Source organism: Gracilinanus agilis, chromosome 3 (assembly GCF_016433145.1).
Source record: "Gracilinanus agilis isolate LMUSP501 chromosome 3, AgileGrace, whole genome shotgun sequence".
In the NCBI taxonomy this organism is placed as follows: domain Eukaryota; kingdom Metazoa; phylum Chordata; class Mammalia; order Didelphimorphia; family Didelphidae; genus Gracilinanus; species Gracilinanus agilis.
Window position 1 is genome coordinate 169460953 of NC_058132.1, and position 18171 is coordinate 169479123.

At 37.8% G+C, this 18171-nt stretch overlaps 1 protein-coding gene across 1 annotated transcript in view; it reads left to right on the top strand.

Annotated features, from left to right (window-relative positions):
* FAT3 (FAT atypical cadherin 3) overlaps nucleotides 1–18171 on the top strand; it is a 553803-nt gene that overhangs the window by 353125 nt on the left and 182507 nt on the right. Inside the window, exon 3 of the mRNA XM_044668995.1 lies at nucleotides 12085–12146. Within this exon, the coding sequence (XP_044524930.1) occupies nucleotides 12085–12146 (62 nt within the window). The remainder of the gene's footprint in view (nucleotides 1–12084; nucleotides 12147–18171) is intronic.

The following is an 18171-nucleotide window of genomic DNA, read 5'->3' on the forward strand; positions in this document are numbered from 1 at the left end:
AAAGAAAGAAAGAAAGAAAGAAAGAAAGAAAGAAAGAAAGAAGGGAGGGAGGGAGGGAGGGAAGAAGGGAGGGAGGGAGGGAGGGAAGGAAGGAAGGAAGGAAGGAAGAGAAAGTAGGAATATTTATTTGGAAGAGACAACATAGACATAAATGCATATATAGAAGAAATATGAACAAATTTTTAAAAATAACTATAAAATGGTTAAGGAGGGAAGGCACTAGTTAGTTGGGGGATTAGAACAGGCTGCTTGTATAGGGTTGTGCTTTGAGCTATGTCTTATATGAGAGATTCTCTAATGTAGAGGTAAGAAGGGATTGCAGTCTGGGTACAGGAAACAAAGAGATTAGAGACTGGAGGTGGAATTTTACATGTGAAAAACTAACATTTTTTCAAGTATTTACCATCTGCCTCAGCTGAGAGTAGAGGGACTAAGAAAAACAAAAAGAATCTTTGCCCTCAGGGAGTTTGTTCTCTAATCACAGAAATAGAGGAAAAAGTCAGTTTGGCTGACTATTGTTGTTATTGTTCAGTTGTTTTTGACTGTGACTGTGACCACATTTGGGATTTTCTTGGCAGTAATACTGGTTTGCCATTTCTTTTTTCCCCCTTAAAATGTTATTTTAAAAATGTTTTTTACATGTTGATATAATTTTTAATAATTGCTTTCTGACAATTTGTGATCTATATTTTCTCTCTCCCTTCTTCTCTTCCTTTCTTCCCTCTTCCCTAAATGGTAGGTAAAATGATATAGGTTTTACATGTGTTCTCATACAATACATATTTCTGTAGTCATCATATTGTGAAAGAAGACGTATCATTTACACTAGAGAAAAATGCATAGAGGAAATAAAGTGAAGAATAGCATGCTTCAAACTGCATTCAGACTGTCATTTCCTTCTAGAGCAGTGGGGAGCTTTTTTCATCTTCAGACTTGGAGTTGTCCTGGATCCTGGTATTGCTGATATAGTTATTTCATGCACAGCTGATCATTGTACATTATTGCTGTACTGTGTACAAGGTTCTCCTGATTCTGCTCACTTCACTTTATATCACTTCATGTAAAGCTTTCCAGATTTTTTTTGTGATCATCTTGTTCATCATTTCTTCTGACACAATAGTATTCCCTTGCAATCATATGCCACAACTTGTTCAGCCATTCCCCAATTGATGGACATCCCTTCAGTTTCCAGTTCTTCGCCACCACTAAAAAAGCTGCTCTAAATATTTTCGTACAAGTACGCCCTTTCTCCCTATTTTTTAATCTCTTTGGAATATAGACCTAGTAGTCATATGCTCATCAAAGAGTTTCCATGATTTGATTGTCCTTTGGACATGCTTCCCAATTGCTCTCTAAAATGATTGTATCAGTTCACAGCTCCACCAAAAGTGTCATTTTCCCACATCCTCTCCAACATCTATCCTTTAAAGGTACCATGATGGATCAGGAATAAAGAATGAGAAAGGTCAGACTTGTAGACTACCAAAAAATCTGTACCTCTATTCAGCATGAAAAATGACATCAAGAAAATTCTCAATAGACATGGCTAGCACTGAAAAACATCATGAGAAGAAATTGATTATATTTCAATGGTAGGAAGTGACTCCTTAATGATGTGGAGATAATTCTTGAATCAGCTGTATCAGTATGGTCAGATCACAGACTAGTTTGACAAAGAACAAAGTATGAAGATGGGAAAAAATAAGAATTGAGAACAGGATTAAAAGAAAGAAGGTGTCATGGTGGTATGAAGGCAACCTTGATAGTACAGCTAGCGATATGGTTAGTTTGTCTACACTGTCAAAACTGTGATCATGTCTAAGTTTTCCATGTGTGTCTGTAAAATTTCCATCATGTCTATGAAATTAAAGGCTTTAAGAAAAAATGCAGTCCTGACTTCTGTCCAGTGTTTTAAATGGCATATTATGTCTCAAAAGTGTGCTGGGCCATTCCCTATTCTCTGAATGCTCCTACCAATATAACTTTTAAATACTGACGAGTGATGCTAGTTTTATAGGTTGCCTGGCTCCTGGAGGGAAGATGTGCTCTCTTGCAGTCTTAACCATTTGAGATGACCTGTAATATAGAGAAAGGAAAACAGGACAAGTCTTGTTTTTGTCATGAACTAGCTGAGGCCATAACAATCNCAAATTCAGGAAAAGGAGTCTTCCTGACTCAAAGCCTGGCACTCTATCCATTCTGCCACCCGGCTGGCTTGACAAGTACAAGTACAAGAAAAGGGAGTAGAGAATGAACTTGGGAAGACAAATTAGGGTCACATTATGGAAGACTTTAATAGCACAACAGGGAAGTTTATATTTTATTCTAGAAGCAAGGGAGCTAATGTAGTATATTAAATAAGTCACTGACAAAGTCAGATCTGGCTTAAGGCAATTTTCTTTGACCATTAATGTAGAAGGAACCACAATAGAGAGAGACTTAAGGCAAGGAGGCCAATTAGGAAGCCTTTACATGATTTCTAAGAGTTGATAGAAATCTTCAGGAGAACTAAGGCAGTGGCCTTGTGAGAATACAGAAGGGGTCGATGCAAGAAATGTTATGGAGCAAGAAAATGACAAGATTTAGCAGCCAAACAGATCTATAGGGTGAGGGAGAGGCTGAAGTTATGAACCAGGGAAATTAGGGAAATGGCAATACTCTTGACTGAGTTCCATCTGCCTGTTGTTGCTAGATCAATTGCTACTAATTTTTTCTTTAGATATTATAATTTTACACTAACTTTCTGATTAAGAGATTGGGTTATCAATTCACTTTATTTCTGTCTGACTCTGTGATCCTGACTATGGCCTGAAAACAATTTATAGAAAAGTTCTGTTAGTATGGCATTCTGTGAAAGCCCCGATATATTTGACTGACTAAATGACTTTTGTATGTATGTTCTCTTTTTAATGTGTTTTATATTTCATTTCTATAAATATTATACCTTTTTTGCAAAAAAAAAAAGTCCCCTGACAAATAAATGTCCTAAGACTAGTTAATGTCTATAGTTTCATCTGGGGAACTAAGTGGCACAGTAGATCAAGCCCCAGGCCTGAAGTTGGGAGGATCTGGATTCAAATATAGCCTCAGACTTTTCATAGCTGTGTGACCCTGGGCAAGTCACTTATCCCCATTTGCCTAGCCCTTGGTTTCTAAGACAGAAAGTAAGGGTTTAAAAAAGTAAAGTTCCTTCTGCCTCTAAAGGCCAGTGATGCCACTCTGTTCATGCAAACCATGGCATGTATACTAAATATGAGCAGCCACACATATATCCTAAACCACATCTCATTAGTTTATATATTTTTCTCATTTGTTCTTTGTGTTTTGACAATTAAACTGTGTAAGTATACTCTGGACACAAAAGGCCCTGGAAAGATGCATTATAGAAATGTTCTTCCCACCTTGGTTGCTCTCCAAGTAGAGAGCAAAGGAGTATTAGAAATACAGCAGTTCCCAAATGTTAACTCGGCCTTCCAGTGGGTCCATGTCCAGATAAAAGAGATAGGTACTTGGGAGTCTGCATCCCCCATGCCCTTTGGTGCTTTTCCACTCATCCTTCTATTTCAAGCAACAACCTCTGATCTTCTTTTCATTTACATCTTCTCTCACTGTTCATTAGCAGAAGCAAGATGACGAGCATTTATTGAGTCCCTACTAGAAGCTGGGCAGGGTGCTAAATAACCATACTAAAAGCAAAGAACATACCTTTCCCTCTGTGAGTTGGCAATCTAGTGAAAGAAGTGAACATGCACTATTACTACTCTAATTCAGGCCCTTAAATGCTTCTTGTCTTCTCATGTCTATTGTTCTATTTCCTGTTTTACTTCTTTTGCATCCTCCAAATTCTCTTTGTCCTGTTCTATGACACCAGATTAACGAAGCTTTGATTATGTCATCCCCAAATTTGGAACCTTCAGTTTACTCCATCAGCTGCAGGACAAACCTAGTACGTATACAGAAAGATGTTGCTTTGAATCCCAGCTCTACTACTTGCTAACATTATGCCCTGGGACCCTCTCTGGGACTCAGTTTCCTCATCTATAAAATAGAAGTATTGGATTAGATGGCTTCTCTCAAGTCTTTTCCAGCTGGTTCCAGCCATACTTGTCTCTCCATTACTGTGGGAGCTCTTTTCCCCCTGTTTCTCTACCTTTGTTCATCTTCATTTCTCCAGCCTGAAAAGCTTCCCTGCCCTATATATCTCCATTCTACCCCAAATTAGTGATATAGCCTCAAGTTTCAGATTATGAAAGCCAGTCCGGTTCCCTCCTCTGAATTCATACCTCTCCTTGCCTATTTCATTTGTCAATGCCATTTCATTTGTCAAATGCCATTCATTTGTCAATTAACCCCTTGTCACCTTATGATATTTTTTGCATTTTTACTTGGTGTTATTGTTTAAATTATATTCATGCATTAAGTCCCCAGCCATATTGCAGGAACCACCGTATGCTTTTCTAAAGCCAGTCATAAACATTTTTTGCTTGATTAGAGCTGCATCTTATGAAGTTTGTAGCAATAATAATTGTGGTAGGGTGATCACCATAATAATTATAATGATAGCTAACATTTATTCAGGGCTTTGAGGTTTGCAAAGTGTTCTGCAAATGTTCTTAGCAGGAACCAGGTAAAAGTGGATTCAAGAAAAGCAAAAGAAATTTTAAGTTTCTTGAGGCTAGGATTAAGAGGCATCATGATATAGTGCAGTGGTTCCCAAACTTTTTTGGCCTACTACCCCTTTTCCAGAAAAAATATTACTTAGCATCCTGGAAATTAATTTTTTTTAATTTTAATAGCAGTTTATAGGAAAGATATATGTATTAATGTTTCTATCTTTTTCATAAAAAATAGTAAAGAAAGGTACAAATTAGAAACATTGAACTTTGAAATTATGAAACTATTTATTGAACTCAGAATGGAATGTGATACAAAAAAAGTTAAAACATTCGAAATCATCTTAATGAGAAGGATGAACCTGGTGTGCTGCTACCAATTTAGTAGTCCTCGGCTCTATTTTCATCAGCAGTAATCTTAAATCACCATGATTGACCATTTGCAATTGGTTTCTTTTTTTTGTTGTTGTTAATAAATTGGTTACCACACTGAATCCACGTTCCACTAAATATGATGAAGGAAATGCAATTAAGAACTTTTGAATTACAACCCATATTTCAGGATAAGCCATAGGGATCTCCTTTTGCAAATGCACCTGTGGCCATCACCACTTTCCCTGGATCACAGCAGCACCCACCAGGGGGCGGTGGTGCCCACTTTGGGAATTACTGATATAGTGGAAGGAATGTTGAATTTGAGGCAATGGATATAGATTCAAATTCCAGTGCTTCTACTTGTTTCCTTTGCAATCCTGGCTTTAACCACTCCAGACCTCAGTTTCCTCATCTATACAGTCATAGGGTTTGACTTCTTCTAGCCAGCTGATCCCCGTAGGCAGCATCATGGAATTACAGTAGTCTCTGTAGCATTCTTAGGCTCTTCTACTTATTTTTAATATTAAAACAGCCTTTTGAAGAATGGCTATCTACAACTTTTGTACACACACAATATGGTATGCTTTATGGTAGATTTTTTTTAACCCTTATGTTCTGCCATAGAATCAATACTACGTATTGGTTCAAGGGCAGAAGAGAGGTAAGGGCTAGGCTGTGGAAGTTAAGTGACTGGCCCAGGGTCACACAGCTGAGAAGCATATGAGGCCAGATTTGAACCCAAGAACTCTTGTCTCCAGGTCTGACTCTCTCTCCATTGAGCCACCTAGCTGGCCTCATAAGGTGGGTTTTTTTTTATAAAACAATTATCAAATGAATGGATGTATGAAAATAACTCTTTAGGCCAATCATAAAAGTATGGTCAAATTTTGCCTTTCTCTAATGGAAAGAATGAGTCTGCCCTACCCTAGGTTAGACATACTCAGGTGTTCCATGGAAGGTCCCCCACTTGTAAAGTTTGAGTTTTATTTTTTTTTAAACATTTGTTCTGTTGTCTCAGCATCAGTATCGTTTGGCACATAAAGGACTGGATCAATACTGCTTTTCACTCGTCTTGCTTTAATCGAGTCAATGTGGCACAGATATGCACCGTTTGAAGCAGACAGCTTAGACTATTTGTGATGACTGGTACTCTGTGGTGCAATAAAGGGACTGAGAAAGAGTGACAGTGCCTTTGCCCAGGGCTGTGCATTGAGAGCACACAGACAACAGAAGGACCAGACTGGCCTTGTCAGGAAGCTCAGAGAAAATATGACTACATTATTTGCAAGATAAAAACTAAAATAAATATCAATACCAGAAATAAGAACAAATTCTCTTTGATTATGAGTATGATTATAAAATTTGCAACTAGTGCCTGATTCATAGGATCAGATCATAGTTGAAAGAGACCTTTGAGACTACTTAGCCTAGCCTTTCATTTTTTTTAAGGCAAATAGGATTTAAGTGACTTACCCAGGGTCACATAGCTAGGACGAATCTGAGATCAGATTTGAACCCAGGTCCTGATTCCAGGCTTGTCACTCCATCTACTCTGCCACCTACCTGCTCCTCTAGCCCTTCCTTTTACAAATAAAGCTCAGAGTGGTTATGTGATGTTCCCAGGCTCATCAGAAAGATTTGGATCCAGGTCTTTCTGGCTCTAAGTTTTATAGTCCATCCACCACATCTTTTGCAGTTCTAAAATCTTTTTTACAAAATATAGATCTAGCTGGCACATCAAGTAAGATTCTCTGCTTCCTCCTGGGGGCAAGTAATAATTGATTAGTTACTTGGGAGAAGAAAAAAGTGCCCATAGGCACTTGGAAGTGGGGGTGACTCTAGAAAAAGTGAAAGTTTGTTACTTCCTGACAGAATTTTCTGAGTCCTATCAAGTCTCTCTCTCTGCATATTTTTTTCAGTTTTTTCTTTCCTCTTTGCTTTCAAACTGAAATGGAAGGAGGTAGAGCCCCTCAAGAAGAAAACCTACACTAGTTTGCCCACCTACCCTCAGGGCACAAGAAGCCCTGGGCTCTTCCCACACTTCTGCTCACTTCTTTGAGATCTGCCCCAGACTTGGAAACAGGCAAAGGTCCCTTTTTCTCTGTAGGCTGATAATTATGTGAAACATATATTCTGGTTGAGAGCACGATGACGATGGACAAGGGGACATTCCATTTTCTTTTTTGCACTTGGGAACGCAGGTGGTTCTCCCAATTTACACACCTGTGCTTAAATAAATAAATTTGCTGAAGAATTACCTTGAGAATGAATTAGGAAAGGAAGCTTAACTCTTCCCAGAGCAATGAGCAATGCTCCCAGTGGGCTTTAGAATGAATGATTCAGTGTGAAAGGAACTTGAAATGATCTGAGTTTCCTCAGGGTGTCTGAGGGCAAAGGTCTTTCTGTCTTTTGTGTCTGGAAAAACAGCAAGCTAAGGCTGGAATTACAACAACCTCCTTAAAGAAGTCAACTGCCCCTCTGCTATTGATAGCATCCATATAGCAAGGAGTCCTCATTCCCATGGTATTCACTTTAAGTTAAATGGCTCCATTGAGGAGGTGGTGAGAATGTGTGAAAGTCCCTTCCTCTAGCCCTATTTTGAGGGCAAGCAAAGGAAAAAATACCGGCCGTGACCCACATGACTTTGCCAGACTCAAGTGCTGGTATCCAGAGGGACCTGATTCACAGCAGAGGCACTCACTGATGTGAGACAGTGTCTGATAGTGGGAAAACACCAGACTGGAGTCTGAGAAAACCTGAGCTCAAATCCTAAATCCTTAGTGAATTCATACTAGCTATGGGATATATATCATGTGAAATCTTCACTACTTACTTCATAGAACACCATTTCTTAAACTACAAAAACATCATGAAATATACAATATTATTATTATTTTCTGAACTCATGAGACTGTCCTGGACTCTCATCTCTTTCTCCTACTATACCATCTTGCTTGGTGAGCTCATCCGTTTTCGTATCAGTTATCATGTCTATGCTGATAAATCTCAGATCTACTAACCTGAGCCCTTACCTCCCTCCACATATCTCCTTTATATCTCCAGATGCCTGTTGGATATCTCAGCAAGTCCAAAACTTCTCATCATTTGTCTCCCCAAACTCTTTTCTCATCCCCACTTCCTATAGTGTTGATAATTCTCTCCTCCATGGGATTATTACCCTTTCCTCCTCACTTTCTTTTATTCTGCCCTGAAATCCTGTGCCAAATGCTATTGATTGTACCTTTGCAACATCTCTGATATATTCCTCCTTCTCTATTTTATTTTTATTTCATTTTTTAAAACCCTTTCCTTCTGAATTAGAATCAGTTCTGTGTATTGGCTCCAAGGCAGAAGAGTGGAAAGGGTAGGCAGTGGGGGTTAAGTGACTGGCCCAGGGTCACACAGCTGGGAAGTGTCTGAGGCCAGATTTGAATGTAGGATCTCCCATCTCTAGGCCTGGCTCTGAATCCACTGAGCTACCCAGCCGCCCCCCTCTCCTTTTCTCTTTTAACACAGCTTCCATCCTGATACAGGCCTGCATCACCTTTTACCTGGACCATTGCAGTGGTCTTCTCTCAGTCTGGTTGTTCTCCCTGCTTCAAATCTCTCTCCTCTACTTATCTATTAGAGTGATCTTTATAAAGCATCTGATCATGTTATTCTCATTCCATTCAATTATTATCCCCAGGATCAAACATAGAATCCTCTGTTTGGCTTTTAAATCAAGGGGATGTTGGAGCCAGCTCATACCAGCTTTCGAGAACCCATTGTCAAAATCTCAATATGAGCATTTATAACTCCCACATGCCCAGATTACTATCCCTTCCCATTTTTTCCTTCCCATCTCAGCTCAAATCACAACTTCTAAAAGAGGCCTTTCCCAGCCCCTCTCAATTCTAAGTGACTTCCCTCTGAGAGGACCCCCATTTTATCTTGTATATATCTTGTGTGTACTTAGCAGTTTCCATGTCATCTGTCCCATTAGACTGTAATCTCCTCAAGAGTAAGGATGCTTCTCTTTGTATCCCTAGCACTTAGCTCCATGTCTGACAATTGGGAGTTATTTAATAAATATTTGATGACTTAAAATAGGCCGATTTGTCCCTGTTCTCTGCTTTTCTAAATGCTTTCCCCTACCCTGCTGCCATTTTACATTCTTTCTCCTGATGTTCTATTCTTTGTCTGTATTATTCCGTGTCACACTCCATGCCCGGTTTAAAAGCTCAGGCTGTATTGAAAAAGCAAAACTAGAAAGAAACAGAGGAAATAGGGTTGTTGTTTTTTAAAGTAACCCTACCAGTTCTCTGTACTCTACTTTACATTCCATTGCCTTCTGAGCATTTCCACAAACTGTCTACCATCACTGGAAAGTCTTTCCTTCTCATATCAGCCTCTTGCTTTTGGGTTCAGCATGAAGCTAACTCCCCCATTAAGTCTTCCATGATCCAATTAAAAATGATCTCTTTGGAACCAGCTAGGTGGCTCAGTAGATTGAGAACCAGGCTTAGAGACAGGAGGTCCTGGGTTCAAATCTAGCCTGAGACACTTCCTAGCTGTGTGACCCTAGTCAAGTCATTGATGCCCCATTGCCTAGCCATTACACAATATTGATTCTGTGATGGAAAATAAAAGTTGTTTTTTTTAAAAAAATCTCTTCCCCTACACCTTGTTTTTGGTACCTGGCAAAGTTTTTTAACTTTGTTTGCAGTTTGTTTGCAGTTCCTCGGGCACATCTCCTGCTTTAACAACAAATTCACTTCTACAAATATCCCCTCTAGAAACTGACTTCTTTTGGCCAAGTAACATTCCTTGATGGAAGGATCTTCACTATTTTCCAGCCATGCAAAAATCCTTTATTCTTTTTTTTAATTATTCTTTTATTTTAAATATTTTCTCCTAGTTACATATTTCGTGTTCTTTCCCTCTCCCGTAGTCCCCTCTAAACCCCCTTAGTCAATGTACAATTCCACTGGGTTTTGCACATATCATTGATCAAGACCTAATTCCATATTATTGATAGTTAGACTAGAGTTATCATTTAGTGTCTACATCCCCAATAATATCCCCAACAGCCCATGTGTTCAAGCAGTTGTTTTTCTTCTGTGTTTCTCCTCCCACGGGTCTTCCTCTGAATGGGGCTATTTTTCTTTCTCATAAGTCCCTCAGCCTTGCTCTGGATTCTTGCATTGCTGCTAGTAGAGAAGTCCATTACATTGGATTGTACCACAGTGTATCCGTCTCCGTGTACAATGTTCTCCTGAAAAATCCTTTATTCTGATGCTGAATTAGGATTGTGTCTAAATCACGTTTTAATCTTTTTTTCTCTGCCATTTTGTGGATTCACAGCACCATCAGTTGCTTTGCTCAGGTTTAATAGTAACTCGGGTCCAAAGCACTTCATACCTAGTTTGAACACTTCCATTGACAGCTCTCTAAATTTCTATTGCTTCTGCTCATGAAGGCTCTTCTTGCCCGATCCTTCACAACATTTAGCAACATTATCTACTCCTTACACTCAAGTTTTAAATCAGTTAAACTGTTTCTCTATAACAGTAGGTAAATTAATAATGATAATGATGGTGTTGATGATGATGATATTGGCCACTACTCAAGTGGAATTATTAAAATTTGCAAAGTACTTTGCCTATGTTACTTCACTTGATCCTCAAATAACCTATAAGAGAGGTGCGATGATTATCGCCATTTTACCAATTAGAGAACTGAAACAAAAAGTTTATATATCTTGCCTGGAAAGTAAGTATCTGAAATAAGATTTGAACTCCAGACTTTCTGATTCTAAGTCTTTTCCGCCCGTGTTAGTTCCATTTCTGGAAAATAACAGTTATTATTCCATGATTTTTCTCCATGTTTCCTCTACTTTTCCTCATTATGCCACTTATTCTCCTTCCATTCTCTCCTGGTATACTCACATCAGAATCCCTGGACATTCCTATGTTCTTCAGAGTTTCTCTTCTTCCTTTCCCTATGATATCCAGCAGCAACCCCTACTCCATCTGCCAGAGACAAAGGCATGAAACTAGAGAAGGAGCTCCTCTGTGTGGATACCTGACAAAACAAAAGGCACACATTTCACATATTTCACTAGTAAAACATTTGGCCCAGAACTAGTTTGATATATCATTTTTCAGACCTTGCCTGTGGGAAAAATTGGGTTTTCACTGTCAATCAAGGAAACAACCTATAATGTATTCCTCTCTTCAGAGATTTAGTTTAAGAGAGAAATGGAATGTAAATTTGACCTCTTAATTGCCACTCAAAAATAATAAAGTAGTCAAGACAAATTGGTGGGGTAACAGGAGGCAGGGGGAAAGTAGTCTTAGAGGCTAATTTTTTCTTCCCCTTATTTCCTTCCCTTTATTAATACTCATCAAAGTTATTCATTTATGAAAAAGCACTGTTTAAAGATATATGAAGATCTTTTCCTTATAGAGGTTACACTTTGAGTTAAGACTCAAACACATAAAACAATTTGATAAAATAACAGTATGAGATCTTCAGTGTATCATAGTGATTACATTTGAAATCATTATGTATACAAGCAGTTATTACAGAAATAACATTCTTTGTCAAGCCTAACCAAAAGAGAGAGAGACAGAGAGAGAGACACAGAGAGAGAGAGAGAGAGAGATCATGGAGCCATCTGAAAGTTAAATAAGAAAGTGCTGTTCTCTAGAATCTAATCAGCATCCACAACCTATTAATTGTTCAAGAACTCTAACTAAAAATCTTTAATGAGGTTCTTACAGTAGAATTTCAGTCATATGCAAATGAATCATTGAAACTCCTCATTATAACAAAAACAATGGTTCTTTAGTGAGTTTTTGCTTTCACTGTAGTAATTACAATGCCTCCACTGTATAAACTGAATCGAAATAAATTTTAAAGTTTTCTTCATACATTTTTTTTATTCTACAGAATCCTTTCTGAAGAAATCTGATTACCATCTAGTATTTGAGAGTCACTGTTCCCACTTGGTTTGCATTCCCTGAAACTGACATTGTCTCCCATCCTCAGTAAAATTCTTATTTAATGCCCCATATTCTTTAAAATTAAAACTATTCTCATTTTTACACAGGTCTGATCACAACCACTTCAAGGAAATTGGATCGAGAACAGCAGGCAGAACATTTTCTAGAGGTAAGCTCCAAAAAGGAACTTACATTCATTAAAATGGACTTTTGTTGAAACTTAAGCCTTCATCACAACCTAGAATCTTAATAGAATTGAACTGTGAGCCTCAGACAACAATGATATGTCCCCTGAGCTAACAGGTTCTGAACTTAGAGATCTGAACCTGCTAACTATTGTTTTGCCTCTCGAAAAAGTTTCCAGTATGGACAACAATGGAATAAAAAATAGCCTCCTGCTCTTGAGTAACAATAATCCCATTTATTAACAACTTGGCCTTTATTTTAGGCTAAACCTGAAAACAACCCTTAGAAACATGTTACCACAATTCATGTTGCTCATTTTTATAAAGGAAGAAAGCAAAAGTTTTATGAATAGAGTTAATTTTTACATTATTCATGTATTTATGTTTGGTGTGCATTCTATATGGGAACAGACAGATATTTGTGTAAAATTGCATTGTTTTAGCCTGTTATTCCTTTTCCCTTAAGAGAGACAGAGACAGAGGGAAGAGAGGCGAGAGACAGACAGATAGGCAGAGGAGAGAGAGGCGAGAGGAGAGACAGACAGACAGACAGACAGACAAGCAGAGAGAGAGAGAGAGATGCTACTAATACTAATAATAGCATTTTAAGGTTTGCAAAGCATTTTACATGTGATACCTCATTTGATCTTCACCATAACTCCATGAGATAGATGCTGCTATTATCCTCATTTTACAAAGGAGGAAACTGAGGCTGAGGGAGCTTAAGTGGCCTGCCTAGGATCTTACAGCTAATAAGTTTCTGACATAGGATTTTGAACTCGGATCTTTTTGAGTTCAAACACAATAGTCTTTCCATTGTACCATCTAGCTGCCTAACTGATTCATGTCTTTGAGGACTGTTCCTGAAAACATAAAGTATACATACTACATAATTTATTAAGATTTGCACAATAAGAATGTAAAAGCAATACTTTTGTCAAAGAAATATAATAACAATGTGCTTTACAAAGTATGTTCACATCTATTTTCTCAGTCACATGAAAGTGCTTTATAAGTATGCTGTACTGTCATTATTTTGCATTGGTGGCTTAAAGTTTTGTTGATATCTGTGGAAAACACTGTGATTTTAATCTACTCAAGATATAATGGGCCCATAGTATATAAAACCATAGGTAAAATATACAAATTATATAAATATTTATGTATAAACATATATTATATGAAGAATAGGGCCTAGAATGCAAGCATATGTCAAGGCTCCATAATGTTTCCATCCATCAATGTTAATGCCTCTAAAATTTTACATTTGCTTCTGGGAGCCAAATTCTTTCTAGGGAGCTGTGTTTGTCAACTAAATTCTTAAAAATCATTGTAAACTGGCAAGCACAAATGTTTTTCCAATTTGTCAATGTCATTCCTAAAATGTGGTCCCCTGTACTGAACACCATATTCCAGATGTCATACTTGAGGAGAAATTGTCCAACAATGTTCTTTAAAAATCAGAGTATTTTTAATGCCTCCTATACCTCAATACCATGATGAGTGGCCATTTATCAACAAGCATTTATTTAGTGCCTACTATGTGCTGGGGATACAAATGACCTCTCTCCCCCAAAATATGATCACTGTTCTCAAGGACCTCAGACTTTAACAGGCAACATGCCAACAATTATGTCTAAAAAAGATATACACAGGATAAATCACAATAATCAAGAGAGAATAAGCACTAGCATTATGCGACGTTGTAGAAGAGAACACTTCAGCTGAGATTTAAAGGATGCCAAGAAGACCATGACATAGAGATAAAGAGGGAGAAGAACCATAACTCCCAATTCTTAGATATTTACAATGTAATCTTTAAATTTAACAATAGGTGCTGACTTGTCTTTTGAAAAAGAGAGTTTAACTATTCAAGAATGACTCAATTTTTTCCCAAAATAATAACATTTTATATAATATTTGTATTACATTTTAATTCATAAGATAGATCTCAAGTTCCCCCTGAGAGGACATTCAGTTGAAGTGTTGGGCAACCAATTCTCAGCTAGAAGAGAGAATATTTCTTTGTTAGAGGGTATGGGCAGAAGCACTTACCACTGAATAACCCTTAAAGAAGTATGTTACAAAACATCAAACATAATTAATGTAACTGAGTAAAATAAATCACAAATTGTGGAAATGGACTTCAAAGGTCTAAAGAGAGCCATGTGTACCTGTAGCAGGTATGGTGGCATGGTGGATGCAATGCTGACACCGGAGTAGGAAGACCTGTCTTCCTTGGTTCAAATCTGACCAGACAGCTACTAGCCATGTGACTGTGTGAAGGAAAGTCATTTAACCTTAGTGGCCATTTGTAAATTGAGCTGGAGAAGGAAATGGAGAACCACTCCACTGTTTTGCCAAGAACCCCAATTTGGGTCATGAAGAGTTGGACACGACTAGGGGGGGAAAAAACAAACAAACAAACAACCTATCTGGAAAAGAATCTCCTCTAGAAAATCCCTGGGAAATGGCCACCTAGCCCCTGATTAAGGAGGTCCAGTTAGCCTTTCTGGCTATTATGGATGATTCTTATTGGAACTTTCTGTCACTTAAATTCTCCATCATTTTCCATTTGTCCTTATCAAGAGGCCAGTGCTCTGCCATGCTGGTCATACTCTAACCATTAAGACTGCTATTCATCCTGGAATAGAAATGACTCAGAATATTTTGGAAGCTACATTGACAAAGTTCTGTTAGGCTGTTCATTCCTTAAGTGGCCTTTCACAAATGTATGTGGGAATCTATTTAACTACCATTTTAAATATCTGAACAGGTGACTGTAAAAATTTGGATTCTTGCAGCAATCAGGTTGCTTCAATAGGGTCCAAACATAACCACAAAGTCGATATAGATAGGGAATCTCAAAATAAGCTTACAGTTTAAAGACCACTAATCTAAGAATAGGCAGCTAAGTGGTGCAGTGGATAGAGAGCTGGGCTTGAAGTCAGCAAGATGCAGCTTCCTGAATTCAAATCTACCCATAGACTTTTACCAGCCGTGACCCTAGGCAAGTCATTTAACCATGTTTGCCTTAGTTTCTTAATCTGTAGAACAAGTTGGAGAAGGAAATGGCAAACAAGTCCAGTATCATTGCCAAGAAAACCCCAGATGGGTTATGAAGAGTCAGAAACTGCTAAAATGACAACAACCACCACCACCTAAGAATGATTACATGAGAATGAGAGTCCAAAAGTGGAACTAAACTTAAGCTTAGTAATTCATAATTCTGAAGAAGTAGAAATAAGATAAAGTAAACAAGCTAAATTTAAGGCAGGATCCAGGTTCTGGGATATCAGTCCAGGAAGGGCCAGAGGAAACAAAGAGCAGAAAATTTAAAAAAAAGGGGGGGAGCCAATGAGTGGAAGTCCATATGGGCACATGAGTTGCTATCAAGGACTGTAATCTTGGAGTCCAGTCAATCAATTTCAGGAATCGGGCATCAAAGGACTAGGATGCAAGGATAGAAGCTGAGTCACTAAGATTAGAACATGAATAGTGAGCAAGGATATGAGATACTGAAGTAGACTTCTATTGAATTAGGGTTCCATGCTTTTCCCCTTTTCTAGAAATGGATTAACCCTACAACAAAGGTTATCTTGTAAAGCTATAAACCCATTCTCTGAGTAATTATTTTAAATGCATAAAATAATTAAGATTGTTTGCAAAGGAATCCAACTATTTTGGAATGAGGTCATTATTTTTAAAAAATAATAATAATAAAGACCACTGGTCCCAGGTTAAGAAGTCTTGCATGGAGTTTGAGGTTGGATGGAGCTAATAGCTAGAGTTTAAAGTATCCTTTCCAGGGCTAATGAAATGTGGAGGTGGAGGTCCTGCAGAGCGCTTAGTTCTATGGCATTCATTACTGACATGCATTTTTTCTATAACCTGAAGTATGTTGTACATAATAATCAGTCCATGAATATTATTATTTTCTATGTAACAGACTATCAAAAATGCCTCTAAAGGGTTTATTATCATCAGACTATATTAATAGGAAATAATTAAAAATAACTTCAATTCATGAACAATTGAAACCCAGAACACTGACTGTGGGTATAGTTGTCTTCCTTTGTCCATTCTCAGATTATTTCTCTCATAGCTTAACTCTCTTTCCATTATTTTTTCTTCTCTGAAGCATGTAGCGAAGGTAGATTCAACTTGCCAAATAAAGAAATTACCATGTTGACAGTACAGATTGAACCTCTTGGTTTGTACACAAATTTTTGTAATGCTCATGAAACCCTTAGTGAAGTTGTTCGCGCTTGGTGTATATAATTAACCTCCTGGGGAGTCCTTAATTGCCAAGATAACCCTATGCTCCCACTCTGCTTATATTAACCTTCTGGCTTTATTTCATACCTCTTCTCTCCAATAAAGTTTCTGTACTTTTTCAGAAAAGCACAACTGACTTCTCTTTGAAAAAGAAAGATTCGAAGCTGACCTAGCAGGCACACTTCATATAAGAGAAAATTAACACCTTTTGTATTATTTGTTGTTTCCTTAATAGGCCCCATTATTGTATGTCTATAGCAGTTTCCACATAAATTGCTTCAAAATATTTGTCTTGGCCATATGTAGAAAGAAAACTGCCATCCTTCCTGTGACAGTTTGTTTCTGCCCCCTAACAATGGAGAGAGGGAGTTTGTAGTAGAATGGCAGTATTTTGCTATTCCTGGCCAGAGAGCCAGCAGCGATAGGAAAGACCCATTAACAAATGTCTAATTAGGTATGACCTTTATACTTGGTGGAACTCAAGACGCTGCCATGTTTGTGGGGCAATAGATGAAAATATTGACTCATCCTCCTTTCCTTTCAGATAGATGCAAAAAAAATCTAAAACTCTAACCTACTTGTGAACATTCAGATATATTATCCAGTCAGATACTGATGAATATAATGATAGTGGAATACTAATTTGAAGCAACAAATGGTTAGAGTGGATAATATGAAATAAACAGGACTATAATTAATGAATTTGCTAATTATTTTGTGCTGCTAGAACATTAGCTCTGCTTTGGCCTTTATCCTGACACTGATATCATTTAGTCTTAGCTTAAAATGAGTATAGCCATGTAGACATTTGTCTAATGCCTAGTCTAGCTGGTATGCTTTAACATACATGGGCCTACTCCAGTGTCCTAACTCCAGCGAGATAAATATAATTTTCTTCTAAGGTTTTGAGTTTCCATGAATTCTTATTGTGCCTTAACAGGCTGCCTCCATCACTCTTCTTTAGGGAGCATTAGAATCATACATTCATTACTGGGGACAGATAACAGGAATTAAGATTCTGAACTTTTTGGCAGTCAGGGCTCATGAAGTTCAGAAATTTAAATTTCCATGAGGCAGAATTACAGAATCTCAAAGTTGGCAGGGGCCACACAGGCCACTTAGTCCAATCTATACCCTTTTACCATATATCTGAAAAATGGCTATCAAGCTTTGGATTAAAGAAATCTGAAAGGAGTGGGATGGAACACTACCACCTGAGGTAGTCCAATCAACCCAATTTTGGATATGATTCAATTTGGCTATTAAAGCACCGTTCTTGGGGCAGGTTGGTTACCCAGTAGATAGACTGCCAGGTCCAGAATCAAGAGAACCTGAGTTCAAATCTGGACTCAAACTCTTCTTTGCCGAGTTTCCCTAGCACTTATCCCTAGTTTTTAGCCCTTAACTGTTCCAATTTGGAACCATTATTTGTGTCAATTCTAGACAGAAGGTAGACTTTATTTTTTTTTAAAAAAAAGACATAATGGTCACTTCTGGGGACAGAATGAAAAATACTTCCAACTTTAAAGAAATAACTGGGGGAATCATGAAAATCTTTCAATAAGAAATAGTATTTTAGGCAGCGAGGTAGTGCAGTAGATAGAAGGCTAGACCTGGAATCAAAAAGATTTCTTTTCCTAAGTTCAAATCTTGCCCCAGGTACTTACTGTGTGACCCTGGATAAATCGCTTAACCCTTTTTGCTGCAGTGTCCACATCTATAAAATGAACT